Below are 15,203 nucleotides of genomic sequence, written 5' to 3' on the forward strand. Positions count from 1 at the left end.
ACTAAAAGATGTAAAAACTGAAAGTTGTAAAAACTAAAAGTTGTAAAAACTAAAAGATGTAAAAACTAAAAGATGTAAAAACTAAAAGATGTAAAAACTAAAAGATGTAAAAACTAAAAGTTTTAAAAACTAAAAGTTGTAAAAACTAAAAGATGTAAAAACTAAAAGATGTAAAAACTAAAAGATGTAAAAACTAAAAGATGTAAAAACTAAAAGTTGTAAAAACTGAAAGTTGTAAAAACTAAAAGATGTAAAAACTAAAAGATGTAAAAACTAAAAGTTGTAAAAACTACAAGTTGTAAAAACTAAAAGATGTAAAAACTAAAAGATGTAAAAACTAAAAGATGTAAAAACTAAAAGTTGTAAAAACTAAAAGAGATGTAAAAACTAAAAGATGTAAAAAACTAAAAGATGTAAAAACTAAAAGATGTAAAAACTAAAAGTTGTAAAAACTAAAAGATGTAAAAACTAAAAGATGTAAAAACTAAAAGATGTAAAAACTAAAAGATGTAAAAACTAAAAGATGTAAAAACTGAAAGTTGTAAAAACTAAAAGATGTAAAAACTAAAAGATGTAAAAACTACAAGTTTTAAAAACTACAAGTTGTAAAAACTAAAAGATGTAAAAACTGAAAGTTGTAAAAACTAAAAGATGTAAAAACTAAAAGATGTAAAAACTAAAAGATGTAAAAACTGAAAGTTGTAAAAACTAAAAGTTGTAAAAACTAAAAGATGTAAAAACTAAAAGTTGTAAAAACTAAAAGTTGTAAAAACTAAAAGATGTAAAAACTAAAAGATGTAAAAACTGAAAGTTGTAAAAACTAAAAGATGTAAAAACTAAAAGATGTAAAAACTAAAAGATGTAAAAACGAAAGTTGTAAAACTAAAAAGATGTAAAAAACTAATGTTTAAAAACTAAAAGTTGTAAAAACTAAAAGATGTAAAAAACTAAAAGATGTAAAAACTAAAAGATGTAAAAAACTAAAAGATGTAAAAACTGAAAGTTGTAAAACTAAAAGATGTAAAAACTAAAAAGATGTAAAAACTAAAAGTTTAAAACTGAAAGTTGTAAAAACTAAAAAGATGTAAAAACTAAAAGATGTAAAACTACAAGTTTTAAAAACTACAAGTTGTAAAAACTAAAAGATGTAAAAACTGAAAAGTTGTAAAACTAAAAGTTGTAAAAAACTAAAAAGATGTAAAAACTAAAAGATGTAAAAACTAAAAGATGTAAAAACTAAAAGTTGTAAAAACTAAAAGTTGTAAAAACTAAAAGATGTAAAAACTAAAAGTTGTAAAAACTAAAAGTTGTAAAAACTAAAAGATGTAAAAACTAAAAGATGTAAAAACTAAAAGATGTAAAAACTGAAAGTTGTAAAAACTAAAAGATGTAAAAACTAAAAGATGTAAAAACTAAAAGATGTAAAAACTAAAAGTTGTAAAAACTAAAAGATGTAAAAACTAAAAGATGTAAAAACTAAAAGATGTAAAAACTGAAAGTTGTAAAAACTAAAAGATGTAAAAACTAAAAGATGTAAAAACTAAAAGTTGTAAAAACTAAAAGATGTAAAAACTAAAAGATGTAAAAAACTAAAAGATGTAAAAAACTAAAAAGATGTAAAAACTGAAAGTTGTAAAACTAAAAAGATGTAAAAACTAAAAGATGTAAAAACTAAAAGTTGTAAAACTAAAAGATGTAAAAACTAAAAGATGTAAAAACTAAAAGATGTAAAAACTAAAAGATGTAAAAACTGAAAGTTGTAAAAACTAAAAGATGTAAAAACTAAAAGTTGTAAAAACTAAAAGATGTAAAAACTAAAAGATGTAAAAACTAAAAGATGTAAAAACTAAAAGATGTAAAAAATGTAAAAACTAAAAGATGTAAAAACTAAAAGATGTAAAAACTAAAAGTTGTAAAAACTGAAAGCTGGTTGATGGGGGACTGAAGTGTGACTGAGGAGCCGGTACTGAAGTCTCACTGTCGGTAAAGGACAACCAACCACTGCCATGGAAACGGTCCAGTCTGAGGGCTGAGACCAGCCTGTTTGTGTGTCTGCCTCAACCAAGGGGGGTCAGCCAGCGTAATGCGTAGCTCCTACGGCGCCATTCTGATGCTACCAAGCCATCACCTCCCGTTAGCATCCCATTGACTCCCATTCATTCTGACGCCACTTTGACAGAGAATAACTTTACATCTGAAGAGTTTAAAGACTCTATTTGTCCGTTGTTTATTTCTAAAGAAACACGACAATGTATAAAAGGCTCCATTACCTTGTAGCTCACGTTATGGCTCCGTAGCAGACGCTTTTATAACAATAGGCTAACGATTGGGTCATAACCACGAGACTTACTGTCACACAGTAGAGGAATTACCGTATAGTACAGGAGAAGCTCACAGGCAGTTTGGACTTACATTAGCTGTTTAGGTTTAATGACTAATGTTAACTAGCATGTTAGTGATCAGTAATTACTAATGTTAACTAGCATGTTAGTGATCAGTAATTAGCCTGTGCCTATGTTATCTCCTTACATATACCTACGCTCTCTGTCTCTGTAAGATTGGGAATGATTGAGATTTCTCTCGGCACAGCTACCAGAAGACTTCACACTTTCAGACAGGTTGCTCACGTCACATCTACTCCATTTTATATTTACTGTCTATGGCCTCAACATGTAGACTTCCTGTTTACAGGTGAGAATAATTCCTGCAAGTAATCAGAAACACACCCGAGAGAAACTGCTGACTCACCAACGCTGCTGCTGCTGTCGTCCTTCGGCGTGGAGTCGGTGGAGGAAACCTCGACGCCAGAGCTCACCTGAAAACAGACATTTAGTCACCAGCTGTCCAGGTGTTCAGACACACAGCCAATCAGGGCAGTGGTTGGCTAGGGGTTCACACACACACACACACACACACACACACACACACACACACACACACACACACACACACACACACACACACACACTCACAGACACACACCACACCAGCCACACACACACACACACACACACACACACACACACACACACACACACACAATAGAGACACCACTCACAGACACACACACACACACACACAAGATACAGACACACTCTAACACATACACACAGAGATACACACACACACTAACACACACACACACAACATGACACATTACACACACACACACACACACAGACACACACACACACACACACAACACTCAACACAACACACAGAAGCGAGACACACACACAGAGACACCACTACTCACAGACACCAACACAACACACAGATACATACACACCTCTAACACATACACACACAGAGATACATACACATTAACACATACACAGAGAGAGAGACACACACACAGACATACACACAACACACAATACAGATCACACATACACACACAGATACAGATACAATACACACACACACACACAACACACACACCCCCCAGACACATAACATTACCACACACACACACAACCACACCAGACACTGATAACACACACACACACACACAGAATTATACACTGCTCAACACACCACACCGACACCGACTAACACACTAACACACACACACACACACACACACACACACACACACACACACACACACCCAGACACACACTAACACACACTCTCTCTCTCAGGTGTTCGTACCGATACGTTGCTGACGCTGCTCTCCTCCGAGATCCTGGTTGGCATGGAGACAGGAGGCGGAGCTCTGCTCGGCCACGCCCTAAACACACACACACACACACACACACACACAGTTATGCAGGAAATCCTCACAGGTCGGACTCCAACCCTGGACATTAACCTCTCAGTATATGTGCGCCTGCTCTACCGCTGAGCCAACCCGGCCACCATAAGTTACTCTGGCGTCCCTCCCTTACGGCGCCCGGCCATTCTCGCTCTAGCTCTCGTCATAGGGGTAGCGATTCAACCGCAACACCACCGCGGTAAGATAACCACTACACCGTCACAGCTGCTCCGCTAACGGCCCCCCAGACGCCACGCTGGGACGTATCCGAAGCGCGAGTCCCTCCAGGAAGGTGAGACCGACCTGATTCTGTCCTGGAAGCGCGACAGGAAGCGCGTGGAGATGCTGAGTCGAGGGTTCAGGTAGTGTTTCTCCTCCTCCGCCTCCTCCGGGGGCTGCAGCAGCCTCAGGTCAGTGTCAAACTTCTCTGGAGAGAGAGAGAGAAACACACACAGACAAGGGTTAAAGGTCAGGAAGAGGAGGGAGGGAGGAGGAGAGGAAGAGGAGGGAGGAGAGGAAGAGTTCAGTACCGTCTGTCAGCGTCTCAAAGTGGTTCTTCAGAGAGTTGGCGTCGTCGTCGTCGTCCTCCAGACCCAGACTGCCCACGGAGCTGCCCTGACTCAGAGAGTCTGTGTCTGCTGGGAGAGAAACGCTGAGTCATGGTACGTTACAACACAAGACCCACAGAGCTGGAAACGCGTGGTTCTCCCAATTTGACAGGCGTAACCTTTGGTTTCTGTAGCGGTGAAGGTACGGTAGGGTACCGAACCAACTGTGTGCCTATTGTGAACATGTCTCTGGGTTATTCTGATGTACCCTCATGAACTAGATGCACCTAACTAAAACTAATGCTGCAGCAGTACGGTAGGGTACCGCCCTCTGGACGGTACCCTACCTAACCTGTGTGTGTGTGTGTGTGTGTGTGTGTGTGTGTGTGTGTGTGTGTGTGTGTGTGAATGTGTGTGTGTGTGTGAATGTGTGTGTGTGTGTGTGTGTGTGTGAATGTGTGTGTGTGTGTGTGTGTGTGTGTGAATGTGTGTGTGTGTGTGTGAATGTGTGTGTGTGTGTGTGTGTGTGTGTGTGTGTGAATGTGTGTGTGAATGTGTGTGTGAATATGTGTGTGTGTGTAATGTGTGTGTGAATGTGTGTGTGAATGTGTGTGAATGTGAATGTGTGTGTGTGTGTGTGTGTGAATGTGTGTGTGAAATGTGTGTGTGAATGTGTGTTATGTGTGTGTGTGTGTGTGTGTGTGTGTGAATGTGTGTGTGAATGTGTGTGTGAATGTGTGTTGTGTGTGTGTGAATGTGTGTGTGTGTGTGTGCGAATGTGTGTGTGTGAATGTGTGTTGTGTGAATGTGTGTGTGTGTAGATGTGTGTGTGATGTGTGTGTGTGAATGTGTGTGTGTGAAGTGTGTGTGTGTGTGTGTGTGAATGTGTGTGTGAATGTGTGTGTGAATGTGTGTGTGTGTGAATGTGTGTGTGAATGTGTGTGTGAATGTGTGTGTGTGAATGTGTGTGTGAATGTGTGTGTGAATGTGTGTGTGTGTGAATGTGTGTGTGTTGTGTGTGTGTGAATGTGTGTGTGAATGTGTGTGAATGTGTGTGTGAATGTGTGTGTGAATGTGTGTGTGAATGTGTGTGTGTGTTGTGTGTGAATGTGTGTGTGTGTGTGTGTGTGTGAATGTGTGTGTGAATGTGTGTGTGAATGTGTGTGTGAATGTGTGTGTGAATGTGTGTGTGAATGTGTGTGTGTGTGTGTGTGTGTGTGTGTGTGTGTGTGTGTGTGTGTGTGTGTGTGTGTGTGTAGATGTGTGTGTGAATGTGTGTGTGTGTGTGAATGTGTGTGTGTGTGTGTTAGGGTTTAAGGGAACACGCCGACTTACTGGGACTTTGTCTTATTCCCCTGACCCCAGAGTTAGATAAGTCCATACAGACCCTTCTCATCTCCGTGCGTGCTGGAACTCTGTCTGACGCACCCACTGGTAGCCTAGCTTAGCACAAATCCTGGAGATAACTGGTTCCATCTAGCCTAGCTTAGCACAGATCCTGGAGATAACTGGTTCCATCTAGCCTAGCTTAGCACAGATCCTGGAGATAACTGGTTCCATCTAGCCTAGCTTAGCACAGATCCTGGAGATAACTGGTTCCATCTAGCCTAGCTTAGCACAGATCCTGGAGATAACTGGTTCCATCTAGCCTAGCTTAGCACAGATCCTGGAGATAACTGGTTCCATCTAGCCTAGCTTAGCACAGATCCTGGAGATAACTGGTTCCATCTAGCCTAGCTTAGCACAGATCCTGGAGGTAACCGGCTCCATCTAGTCTACAGCTCCCAATAAGTGACAAAATAACACCAACATGTTCCTATTTCCATGTTGTGATTTGTAGAGTCACAGAGTGTACAGATAACAAGGTCACATGACACAGCCATCTTCTAACTGTAAACACACTGGGAACTATATTCTCAGAAAGGCTTGCTGCAAAGGAAATCCCTCCGCTCAAGTAGCAGTGCTACTCCTTTCTGAGAATATAGTTCCCAGTGTGTATACAGTTAGAAGATGGCTTGTGTCATGTGACCTTGTTATCTGTACAAGCTGTGACTCTACAAATCGCAACATGAAATAAAGGCTGTGCAGTGTTGCAGCAGACTGTTAGTTTTTCTGCAGGATATGGGCTAAGCTAACTGGTATGTGTGTGTATGGAGTAGTCTAACTCTGGGGGATACAGGGAATAAGACAAAGTCCCAGTAAGTTGGCGTGTTCCTTTAAGAATAAAACCTTTGTTTGGTACAGATCCTCCCAAAAATCACACTATAATAATAGTTTTAATTTCTTTCAATGTTAATAATTTTCAATGAAAATGAGAATAATGAGACAAAAACGATCATTCCCTCCAATATCGTGACTCAAATCGCCATGTCAGTCAAAATAATCAGTTACATATTTTCCTCCTCCTCTCTGTGAAATAAGCATGTGACCTGTTTCAACACCACGCCTCAGTTTATACAGAGAGACATGGCAATAATCAGGGAGAGAAGTCTGAATATTTAGAGAGGAAAGTCTGAATATTTAGAGAGGAAAGTCTGAATATTTAGAGAGGAAAGTCTGAATATTTAGAGAGGAAAGTCTGAACTTTGAGGAGTGAGAGTAGTTTGTCTGAACTGTAAGGAGTGAGAGTAGTTTGTCTGAACTGTAAGGAGTGAGAGTAGTTTGTCTGTAAGGAGTGAGAGTAGTTTGGCTGTAAGGAGTGAGAGTAGTTTGTCTGTAAGGAGTGAGAGTAGTTTGTCTGTAAGGAGTGAGAGTAGTTTGTCTGAACTGTAAGGAGTGAGAGTAGTTTGTCTGAACTTTGAGGAGTGAGAGTAGTTTGACTATAAGGAGGAGAGTAGTTTGTCTGACTATGGAGTAGAGAGTAGTTTGTCTGAACTGTAAGGGTGAGTGTAGTTTGACTGTAAGGGGTGAAAGTAGTTTGTCTGACTATAGGGGTGAGAGTAGTTTGTCTGAACTGTAAGGAGTAAGAGTAGTTTGTCTGAACTGTAAGGATTAGAAGTAGTTTGTCTGAACTGTAAGGAGTGAGAGTAGTTTTCTGACCTGTAAGGAGTGAGAGTAGTTTGTTTGTAAGGAGTGAGAGTAGTTTGTCTGTAAGGAGTGAGAGTAGTTTGACTGTAAGGAGTGAGAGTAGTTTGTCTGAACTGTAAGGAGTGAGAGTAGTTTGACTGTAAGGAGTGAGAGTAGTTTGACTGTAAGGAGTGAGAGTAGTTTGTCTGAACTGTAAGGAGTGAGAGTAGTTTGACTGTAAGGAGTGAGAGTAGTTTGACTGTAAGGAGTGAGAGTAGTTTGACTGTAAGGAGTGAGAGTAGTTTGTCTGAACTGTAAGGAGTGAGAGTAGTTTGTCTGTAAGGAGTGAGAGTAGTTTGACTGTAAGGAGTGAGAGTAGTTTGTCTGTAAGGAGTGAGAGTAGTTTGACTGTAAGGAGTGAGAGTAGTTTGACTGTAAGGAGTGAGAGTAGTTTGTCTGTAAGGAGTGAGAGTAGTTTGTCTGAACTGTAGGAGTGAGAGTAGTTTGACTGTAAGGAGTGAGAGTAGTTTGTCTGAACTGTAAGGAGTGAGAGTAGTTTGTCTGAACTGTAAGGAGTGAGAGTAGTTTGTCTGAACTGTAAGGAGTGAGAGTAGTTTGTCTGAACTGTAAGGAGTGAGAGTAGTTTGTCTGTAAGGAGTGAGAGTAGTTTGTCTGTAAGGAGTGAGAGTAGTTTGACTGTAAGGAGTGAGAGTAGTTTGTTTGTAAGGAGTGAGAGTAGTTTGTCTGAACTGTAAGGAGTGAGAGTAGTTTGTCTGAACTGTAAGGAGTGAGAGTAGTTTGTCTGACCTGTAAGGAGTGAGAGTAGTTTGTCTGAACTGTAAGGAGTGAGAGTAGTTTGTCTGAACTGTAAGGAGTGAGAGTAGTTTGTCTGAACTGTAAGGAGTGAGAGTAGTTTGTTTGTAAGGAGTGAGAGTAGTTTGTCTGTAAGGAGTGAGAGTAGTTTGACTGTAAGGAGTGAGAGTAGTTTGTTTGTAAGGAGTGAGAGTAGTTTGTCTGTAAGGAGTGAGAGTAGTTTCACTGACCTGTAAGGAGTGAGAGTAGTTTGTCTGACCTGTAAGGAGTGAGAGTAGTTTGTCTGAACTGTAAGGAGTGAGAGTAGTTTGTCTGTAAGGAGTGAGAGTAGTTTGTCTGTAAGGAGTGAGAGTAGTTTGTCTGTAAGGAGTGAGAGTAGTTTGTAAGGAGTGAGAGTAGTTTGTCTGTAAGGAGTGAGAGTAGTTTGTCTGTAAGGAGTGAGAGTAGTTTGTCTGAACTGTAAGGAGTGAGAGTAGTTTGTCTGTAAGGAGTGAGAGTAGTTTGTCTGAACTGTAAGGAGTGAGAGTAGTTTGTCTGACCTGTAAGGAGTGAGAGTAGTTTGTCTGAACTGTAAGGAGTGAGAGTAGTTTGTCTGTAAGGAGTGAGAGTAGTTTGTCTGAAGGAGTGAGAGTAGTTTGTCTGTAAGGAGTGAGAGTAGTTTGTCTGAACTGTAAGGAGTGAGAGTAGTTTGTCTGTAAGGAGTGAGAGTAGTTTGTCTGAACTGTAAGGAGTGAGAGTAGTTTGTCTGTAAGGAGTGAGAGTAGTTTGTCTGAAAGGAGTGAGAGTAGTTTGTCTGTAAGGAGTGAGAGTAGTTTGTCTGTAAGGAGTGAGAGTAGTTTGTCTGAACTGTAAGGAGTGAGAGTAGTTTGTCTGTAAGGAGTGAGAGTAGTTTGTCTGAACTGTAAGGAGTGAGAGTAGTTTGTAAGGAGTGAGAGTAGTTTGTCTGTAAGGAGTGAGAGTAGTTTGTCTGAACTGTAAGGAGTGAGAGTAGTTTGTTTAAGGAGTAAGTGATTTGTCTGTAAGGAGGTGAGAGTAGTTTGTCTGAACTAAGGAGTGAGAGTAGTTTGTATGTAAGGAGTGAGAGTAGTTTGTCTGAACTGTAAGGAGTGAGTAGTTTGTCTGACCTGTAAGGGATGAGAGTAGTTTGTCTGTAAGGAGTGAGAGTAGTTTGTCTGTAGGAGTGAGAGTAGTTTGTCTGAACTGTAAGGAGTGAGAGTAGTTTGTCTGTAAGGAGTGAGAGTAGTTTGTCTGAACTGTAAGGAGTGAGAGTAGTTTGTCTGAACTGTAAGGAGTGAGAGTAGTTTGTCTGAACTGTAAGGAGTGAGAGTAGTTTGTCTGAACTGTAAGGAGTGAGAGTAGTTTGTCTGTAAGGAGTGAGAGTAGTTTGTAAGGAGTGAGAGTAGTTTGTCTGTAAGGAGTGAGAGTAGTTTGTCTGTAAGGATGAGAGTAAGTTTGTCTGTAAGGAGTGAGAGTAGTTTGTTGAAGGAGTGAGAGTAAGTTTGTCTGTAAGGAGTGAGAGTAGTTTGTCTGTAAGGAGGTGAGAGTAGTTTGTCTGAACTGTAAGGAGTGAGAGTAGTTTGTCTGTAAGGAGTGAGAGTAGTTTGTCTGAACTGTAAGGAGTAGAGAGTAGTTTGTCTGACTGTAAGGAGTGAGGTAGTTTGTCTGACTGTAAGGAGTGAGAGTAGTTTGTCTGAACTGTAAGGAGTGAGAGTAGTTTTGAACTGTAAGGATTGAGAGTAGTTTGTTGACTGTAAGGATTGAGAGTAGTTTGTCTGTAAGGAGTGAGAGTAGTTTGTCTGACTTAAGGAGTGAGAGTTTGTCTGTAAGGAGTGAGAGTAGTTTGTCTGAACTGTAAGGAGTGAGAGTAGTTTGTCTGTAAGGATTGAGAGTAGTTTGTCTGAAAGGGTAGAAGTGTAGTTTGTCTGTATGGGAGTGAGAGTAGTTTGTCTGTAAGGAGTGAGAGTAGTTTGTCTGAACTGTAAGGAGTGAGAGTAGTTTGTCTGTAAGGAGTGAGAGTAGTTTGTCTGAACTGTAAGGAGTGAGAGTAGTTTGTAAGGAGTGAGAGTAGTTTGTCTGTAAGGAGTGAGAGTAGTTTGTCTGAACTGTAAGGAGTGAGAGTAGTTTGTAAGGAGTGAGAGTAGTTTGTCTGTAAGGAGTGAGAGTAGTTTGTCTGAACTGTAAGGAGTGAGAGTAGTTTCTGTAAGGATTGAGAGTAGTTTGTCTATGAGGTAGAAAGTAGTTTGTCACTGTAAGGAGTGAGAGTAGTTTGTCTGAACTGTAAGGAGTGAGAGTAGTTTGTCTGTAAGGAGTGAGAGTAGTTTGTCTGTAAGGAGTGAGAGTAGTTTGTCTGAACTGTAAGGAGTGAGAGTAGTTTGTCTGTAAGGAGTGAGAGTAGTTTGTCTGTAAGAGGTGAGATAGTTTGTCTGAACTGTAAGGAGTGAGAGTAGTTTGTCTGTAAGGAGTGAGAGTAGTTTGTCTGTAAGGAGTGAGAGTAGTTTGTCTGAACTGTAAGGAGTGAGAGAGTAGTTTGTATGTAAGTGAGAGTAGTTTGTCTGAACTGTAAGAGTGAGAGTAGTTTGTTGTATGAAGTGAGAGTAGTTTGTGAGAGGTAAGTATGGTTTGCAAGGAGTGAGAGTAGTTTGTCTGTAAGAGGTGAGAGTAGTTTGTCTGTAAGGAGTGAGAGTAGTTTTGTAAGAAGTAGAAGTAGTTTGTAAGGAGTGAGAGTAGTTTGTCTGTAAGGAGTGAGAGTAGTTTGTCTGTAAGCAAAAATGAGTAGTTTGTTTTAAGAAGTGAGAGTAGTTTGTTTTTTGACTGTAAGGAGTGAAAGTAGTTTGTACTGTAAGGAGTGAGAGTAGTTTGTCTGTAAGGAGTGAGAGTAGTTTGTAAGGATTGAGATTAGTTTGTCTGTAAAGGAGTGAGAGTAGTTTGTCTGTAAGGAGTGAGAGTAGTTTGTAAGAAGTGAGTAGTTTACTTGTAAGGAGTGAGAGTAGTTTGTCTGTAAGGAGTGAAGAGTAGTTTGTCTGAATAAGGAGTGAGAGTAGTTTGTGAACTTAAGAGTGAGAGTAGTTTGTCTATGGAAGATTGAGAGTAGTTTGTCTGTAAGGAGTGAGAGTAGTTTGTCTTAGCAGGAGTAGAGTAGTTTGTCTATAAGGAGTAGAGAGTAGTTTGTTTAAGGAGTGAGAGTAGTTTGTCTATAAGGAGTGAGAGTAGTTTGTCTATAAGGAGTAAGAGTAGTTTGTCTGTAAGGAGTGAGAGTAGTTTGTCTGAAGGAGTGAGAGAGTAGTTTGTCTGTGAAAGGATTGAGAGTAGTTTGTTGTAAGGAGTGAGAGTAGTTTGTCTGTATAAAGAGTAGAAAGTTGTTTGTCTGAAAGGATGAGAGTAGTTTGTCTGTAAGGAGTGAGAGTAGTTTGTAGAACTGGGAAGTGAAATAGTTTGTTAAGGAGTGAGAGTAGTTTGTCTGGAAGGATTGAGTAGTTTGTCTATGGGTAGAGTAGTTTGTTAAGAAGTGAAAGTAGTTTGTTAAGGAGTGAGAGTAGTTTGTCTGTAGGGAGTAGAGAGTAGTTTGTCTGTAAGGAGTGAGAGTAGTTTGTACGAAAGTGAGTGAGAGTAGTTTGTAAGGATGAGAGTAGTTTGTCTGAAGGAGTGAGAGTAGTTTGTGTCATAGGGGTGAGAGAGTAGTTTGTAGTTAAGGAGTAGTTTGTCTGTAAGGAGTGAGAGTAGTTGGTTTGTAAATGTAAGGATGAGAGTAGTTTGTCTGTAAGGGTGAGAGAGTAGTTTGTCTATGGGAGTGAGAGTAGTTTGTCTGTAAGGAGTGAGAGTAGTTTGTAGGGTGAGAGTAGAGTGGTTTGTAAGGAGTGAGAGTAGTTTGTGAAGGATTAAGAGTAGTTTGTCTGTAAGGGGTAGAGTGTTGTTTGTCTGTAAGGAGTGAGAGTAGTTTGTCTGTTAAGGAGTGAGAGTAGTTTGTCTGTAAGGAGTGAGAGTAGTTTGTCTGTAAAACTGTAAGAGTAAGTTTGTCTGATAAGGAGTGAGAGTAGTTTGTCTATAAGGAGTGAGAGTAGTTTGTCTGTAAGGAGTGAGAGTAGTTTGTCTGAAAGGTGAGAGAGTAGTTTGTCTGTAAGGAGTGAGAGTAGTTTGTCTATAAGGAGTGAGAGTAGTTTGTCTGTAAAGGAGTGAGAGTAGTTTGTCTGAACTGTAAGGAGTGAGAGTAGTTTGTAAAGGGTGAGAAGTAGTTTGTTGAGTGTGAGGAGTGAGTAGTTTGTGTCTGAACTGTAAGGAGTGAGAGTAGTTTGTCTGTAAGGAGTGAGAGTAGTTTGTCTGTAAGGGTGAGAGTAGTTTGTCTGAACTGTAAGGTGAGAGTAAGTTTGTCTGTAAGGGGTTGAGAGTAGTTTGTCTGAACTGTAAAGGAGTGAGAGTAGTTTGTCTGAACTGTAGGGTGAGAGTAGTTTGTCTGAACTGTAAGGAGTGAGAGTAGTTTGTCTGAACTGTAAGGAGTGAGAGTAGTTTGTCTGTAAGGAGTGAGAGTAGTTTGTTGTAAGGAGTGAGAGTAGTTTGTCTGTAAGGAGTGAGAGTAGTTTGTCTGTAAGGAGTGAGTAAGTAGTTTGTCTGTAAGGAGTGAGAGTAGTTTGTTTAAGGATTGAGAGTAGTTTGTCCTGTAAGAGGTGAGAGTAGTTTGTCTGTAAGGATTGAGAGTAGTTTGTCTGAACTGTAAGGAGTGAGAGTAGTTTGTCTGTAAGAAGGTGAGAGTAGTTTGTCTGACTGTAAGGAGTGAGAGTAGTTTGTCTGTGTAAGGAGTTAGAGTAGTTTGTCTGAACTGTAAGGGGTAGAGTAGTTTGTTTGCAAGGAGTGAGAGTAGTTTGTCTGAACTGTAAGGATTGAGAGTAGTTTGTCTGTAAAGGAGTGAGAGTAGTTTGTCACTGTAAGGAGTGAGAGTATGTTTGTCTGTAAGGATTGAGAGTAGTTTGTCTGTAAGGAGGTAGAAAGTAGTTTGTCTGTAAGGAGTGAGAGTAGTTTGTCTGTAAGGAGTGAGAGTAGTTTGTCTGAACTGTAAGGAGTGAGTAGTAGTTGTCTGTAAGGAGTGAGAGTAGTTTGTCTGAACTGTAAGGAGTGAGAGTAGTTTGTTAAAAACTGTAAGGAGTAGAGTAGTTTGTCTGTAAGGAGTGAGTAGTTTGTATTGTCTGAACTGTAAGGATTGAGAGTAGTTTTTTTACTGTAAGGAGTGAGAGTAGTTTGTCTGTAAGGAGTGAGAGTAGTTTGTCTGAACTGTAAGGAGTGAGAGTAGTTTGTAAGGAGTGAGAGTAGTTTGTCTGTAAGGAGTGAGAGTAGTTTGTCTGAACTGTAAGGAGTGAGAGTAGTTTGTAAGGAGTGAGAGTAGTTTGTCTGTAAGGAGTGAGAGTAGTTTGTCTGTAAGAAGTGAGAGTAGTTTGTCTGAAAGGAGTGAGAGTAGTTTGTCTGAAAGGAGTGAGAGTAGTTTGTCTGTAAGGAGTGAGAGTAGTTTGTCTGAACTGTAAGGAGTGAGAGTAGTTTGTCTGTAAGGAGTGAGAGTAGTTTGTCTGTAAGGAGTGAGAGTAGTTTGTCTGTAAGGAGTGAGAGTAGTTTGTCTGAACTGTAAGGAGTGAGAGTAGTTTGTCTGTAAGGAGTGAGAGTAGTTTGTCTGTAAGGAGTGAGAGTAGTTTGTCTGAACTGTAAGGAGTGAGAGTAGTTTGTAAGGAGTGAGAGTAGTTTGTCTGAACTGTAAGGAGTGAGAGTAGTTTGTAAGAAGTGAGAGTAGTTTGCTTGTAAGGATTAGAGTAGTTTGTTTAAGGAGTGAGAGTAGTTTGTCTGTAAGGAGTGAGAGTAGTTTGTCTGAACTTAAGAGAGTATAGTTTGTCTTAAGTAAGAGTGAGAGTAGTTTGTTTAAGGAGTGAGTAGTTTGTTTTAAGGAGTGAGAGTAGTTTGTCTGTAAGGAGTGAGAGTAGTTTGTAAGGAGTGAGAGTAGTTTGTGTGTAAGGAGTGAGAGTAGTTTGTAAGGAGTGAGAGTAGTTTGTCTGTAAGGAGTGAGAGTAGTTTGTCTGTAAGGAGTGAGAGTAGTTTGTAAGGAGTGAGAGTAGTTTGTCTGTAAGGAGTGAGAGTAGTTTGTCTGTAAGGAGTGAGAGTAGTTTGTCTGTAAGGAGTGAGAGTAGTTTGTAAGGAGTGAGAGTAGTTTGTAAGGAGTGAGAGTAGTTTGTCTGTAAGGAGTGAGAGTAGTTTGTCTGTAAGGAGTGAGAGTAGTTTGTCTGTAAGGAGTGAGAGTAGTTTGTTGTAAGGAGTGAGAGTAGTTTGTCTGTAAGGAGTGAGAGTAGTTTGTAAGGAGTGAGAGTAGTTTGTCTGTAAGGAGTGAGAGTAGTTTGTCTGTAAGGAGTGAGAGTAGTTTGTCTGTAAGGAGTGAGAGTAGTTTGTAAGGAGTGAGAGTAGTTTGTCTGTAAGGAGTGAGAGTAGTTTGTCTGTAAGGAGTGAGAGTAGTTTGTCTGTAAGGAGTGAGAGTAGTTTGTCTGTAAGGAGTGAGAGTAGTTTGTCTGTAAGGAGTGAGAGTAGTTTGTCTGAAAGGAGTGAGAGTAGTTTGTCTGACCGGCGTCGTGCGGCTGCTCCAGACTTCCTGCCGAGCCCTCGAAGCACGCCGAGTCAGGACTCAGCTGAGAGCTCCACACTGGCTCCGCCCTCTGACCTTTGACCTCCAGCCGAGGGTCAGCCACGCCCTCCACGTCAAACTCCCTGAACACACAAACACACACACACACACACACACACACCCCCACACACACACACCCAGGCATTAGACCCGAAACACACACACACACACACACACCCCGGGCATTAGAGAAACACACACACACACACACACCCAGAGCATGAGAGAAACACACACACACACACACACACACCCCGAGCATTAGAGAAACACACACACACACACACACCGAGCATTAGAGAAACACACACACACAAACACACACACCCCCCGAGCATTAGAGAAACACACACACACACACACACACACACACACACCCCGAGCATTAGAGAAACACACACAAACTATTTAAAAAACTGAGCAATACATGTTGGGT

General features: G+C 40.3%; 1 protein-coding gene across 1 annotated transcript in view; it reads right to left on the reverse strand.

Annotated features, from left to right (window-relative positions):
* wdr62 (WD repeat domain 62) overlaps positions 1–14,850 on the reverse strand; it is a gene marked incomplete at its 5' end in the record, with an annotated part of 23,575 nt that extends 8,725 nt beyond the window's left edge. Inside the window, 5 exon segments of the mRNA XM_039777005.1 lie at positions 2,749–2,815; positions 3,655–3,733; positions 4,061–4,184; positions 4,288–4,395; positions 14,708–14,850. Coding sequence (XP_039632939.1) covers positions 2,749–2,815; positions 3,655–3,733; positions 4,061–4,184; positions 4,288–4,395; positions 14,708–14,850 — 521 coding nt within the window.
* Between the last annotated feature and the right edge of the window lie 353 nt (positions 14,851–15,203).

The sequence above is a fragment of the Perca fluviatilis genome, chromosome 2, assembly GCF_010015445.1.
Source record: "Perca fluviatilis chromosome 2, GENO_Pfluv_1.0, whole genome shotgun sequence".
NCBI lineage: Eukaryota > Metazoa > Chordata > Actinopteri > Perciformes > Percidae > Perca > Perca fluviatilis.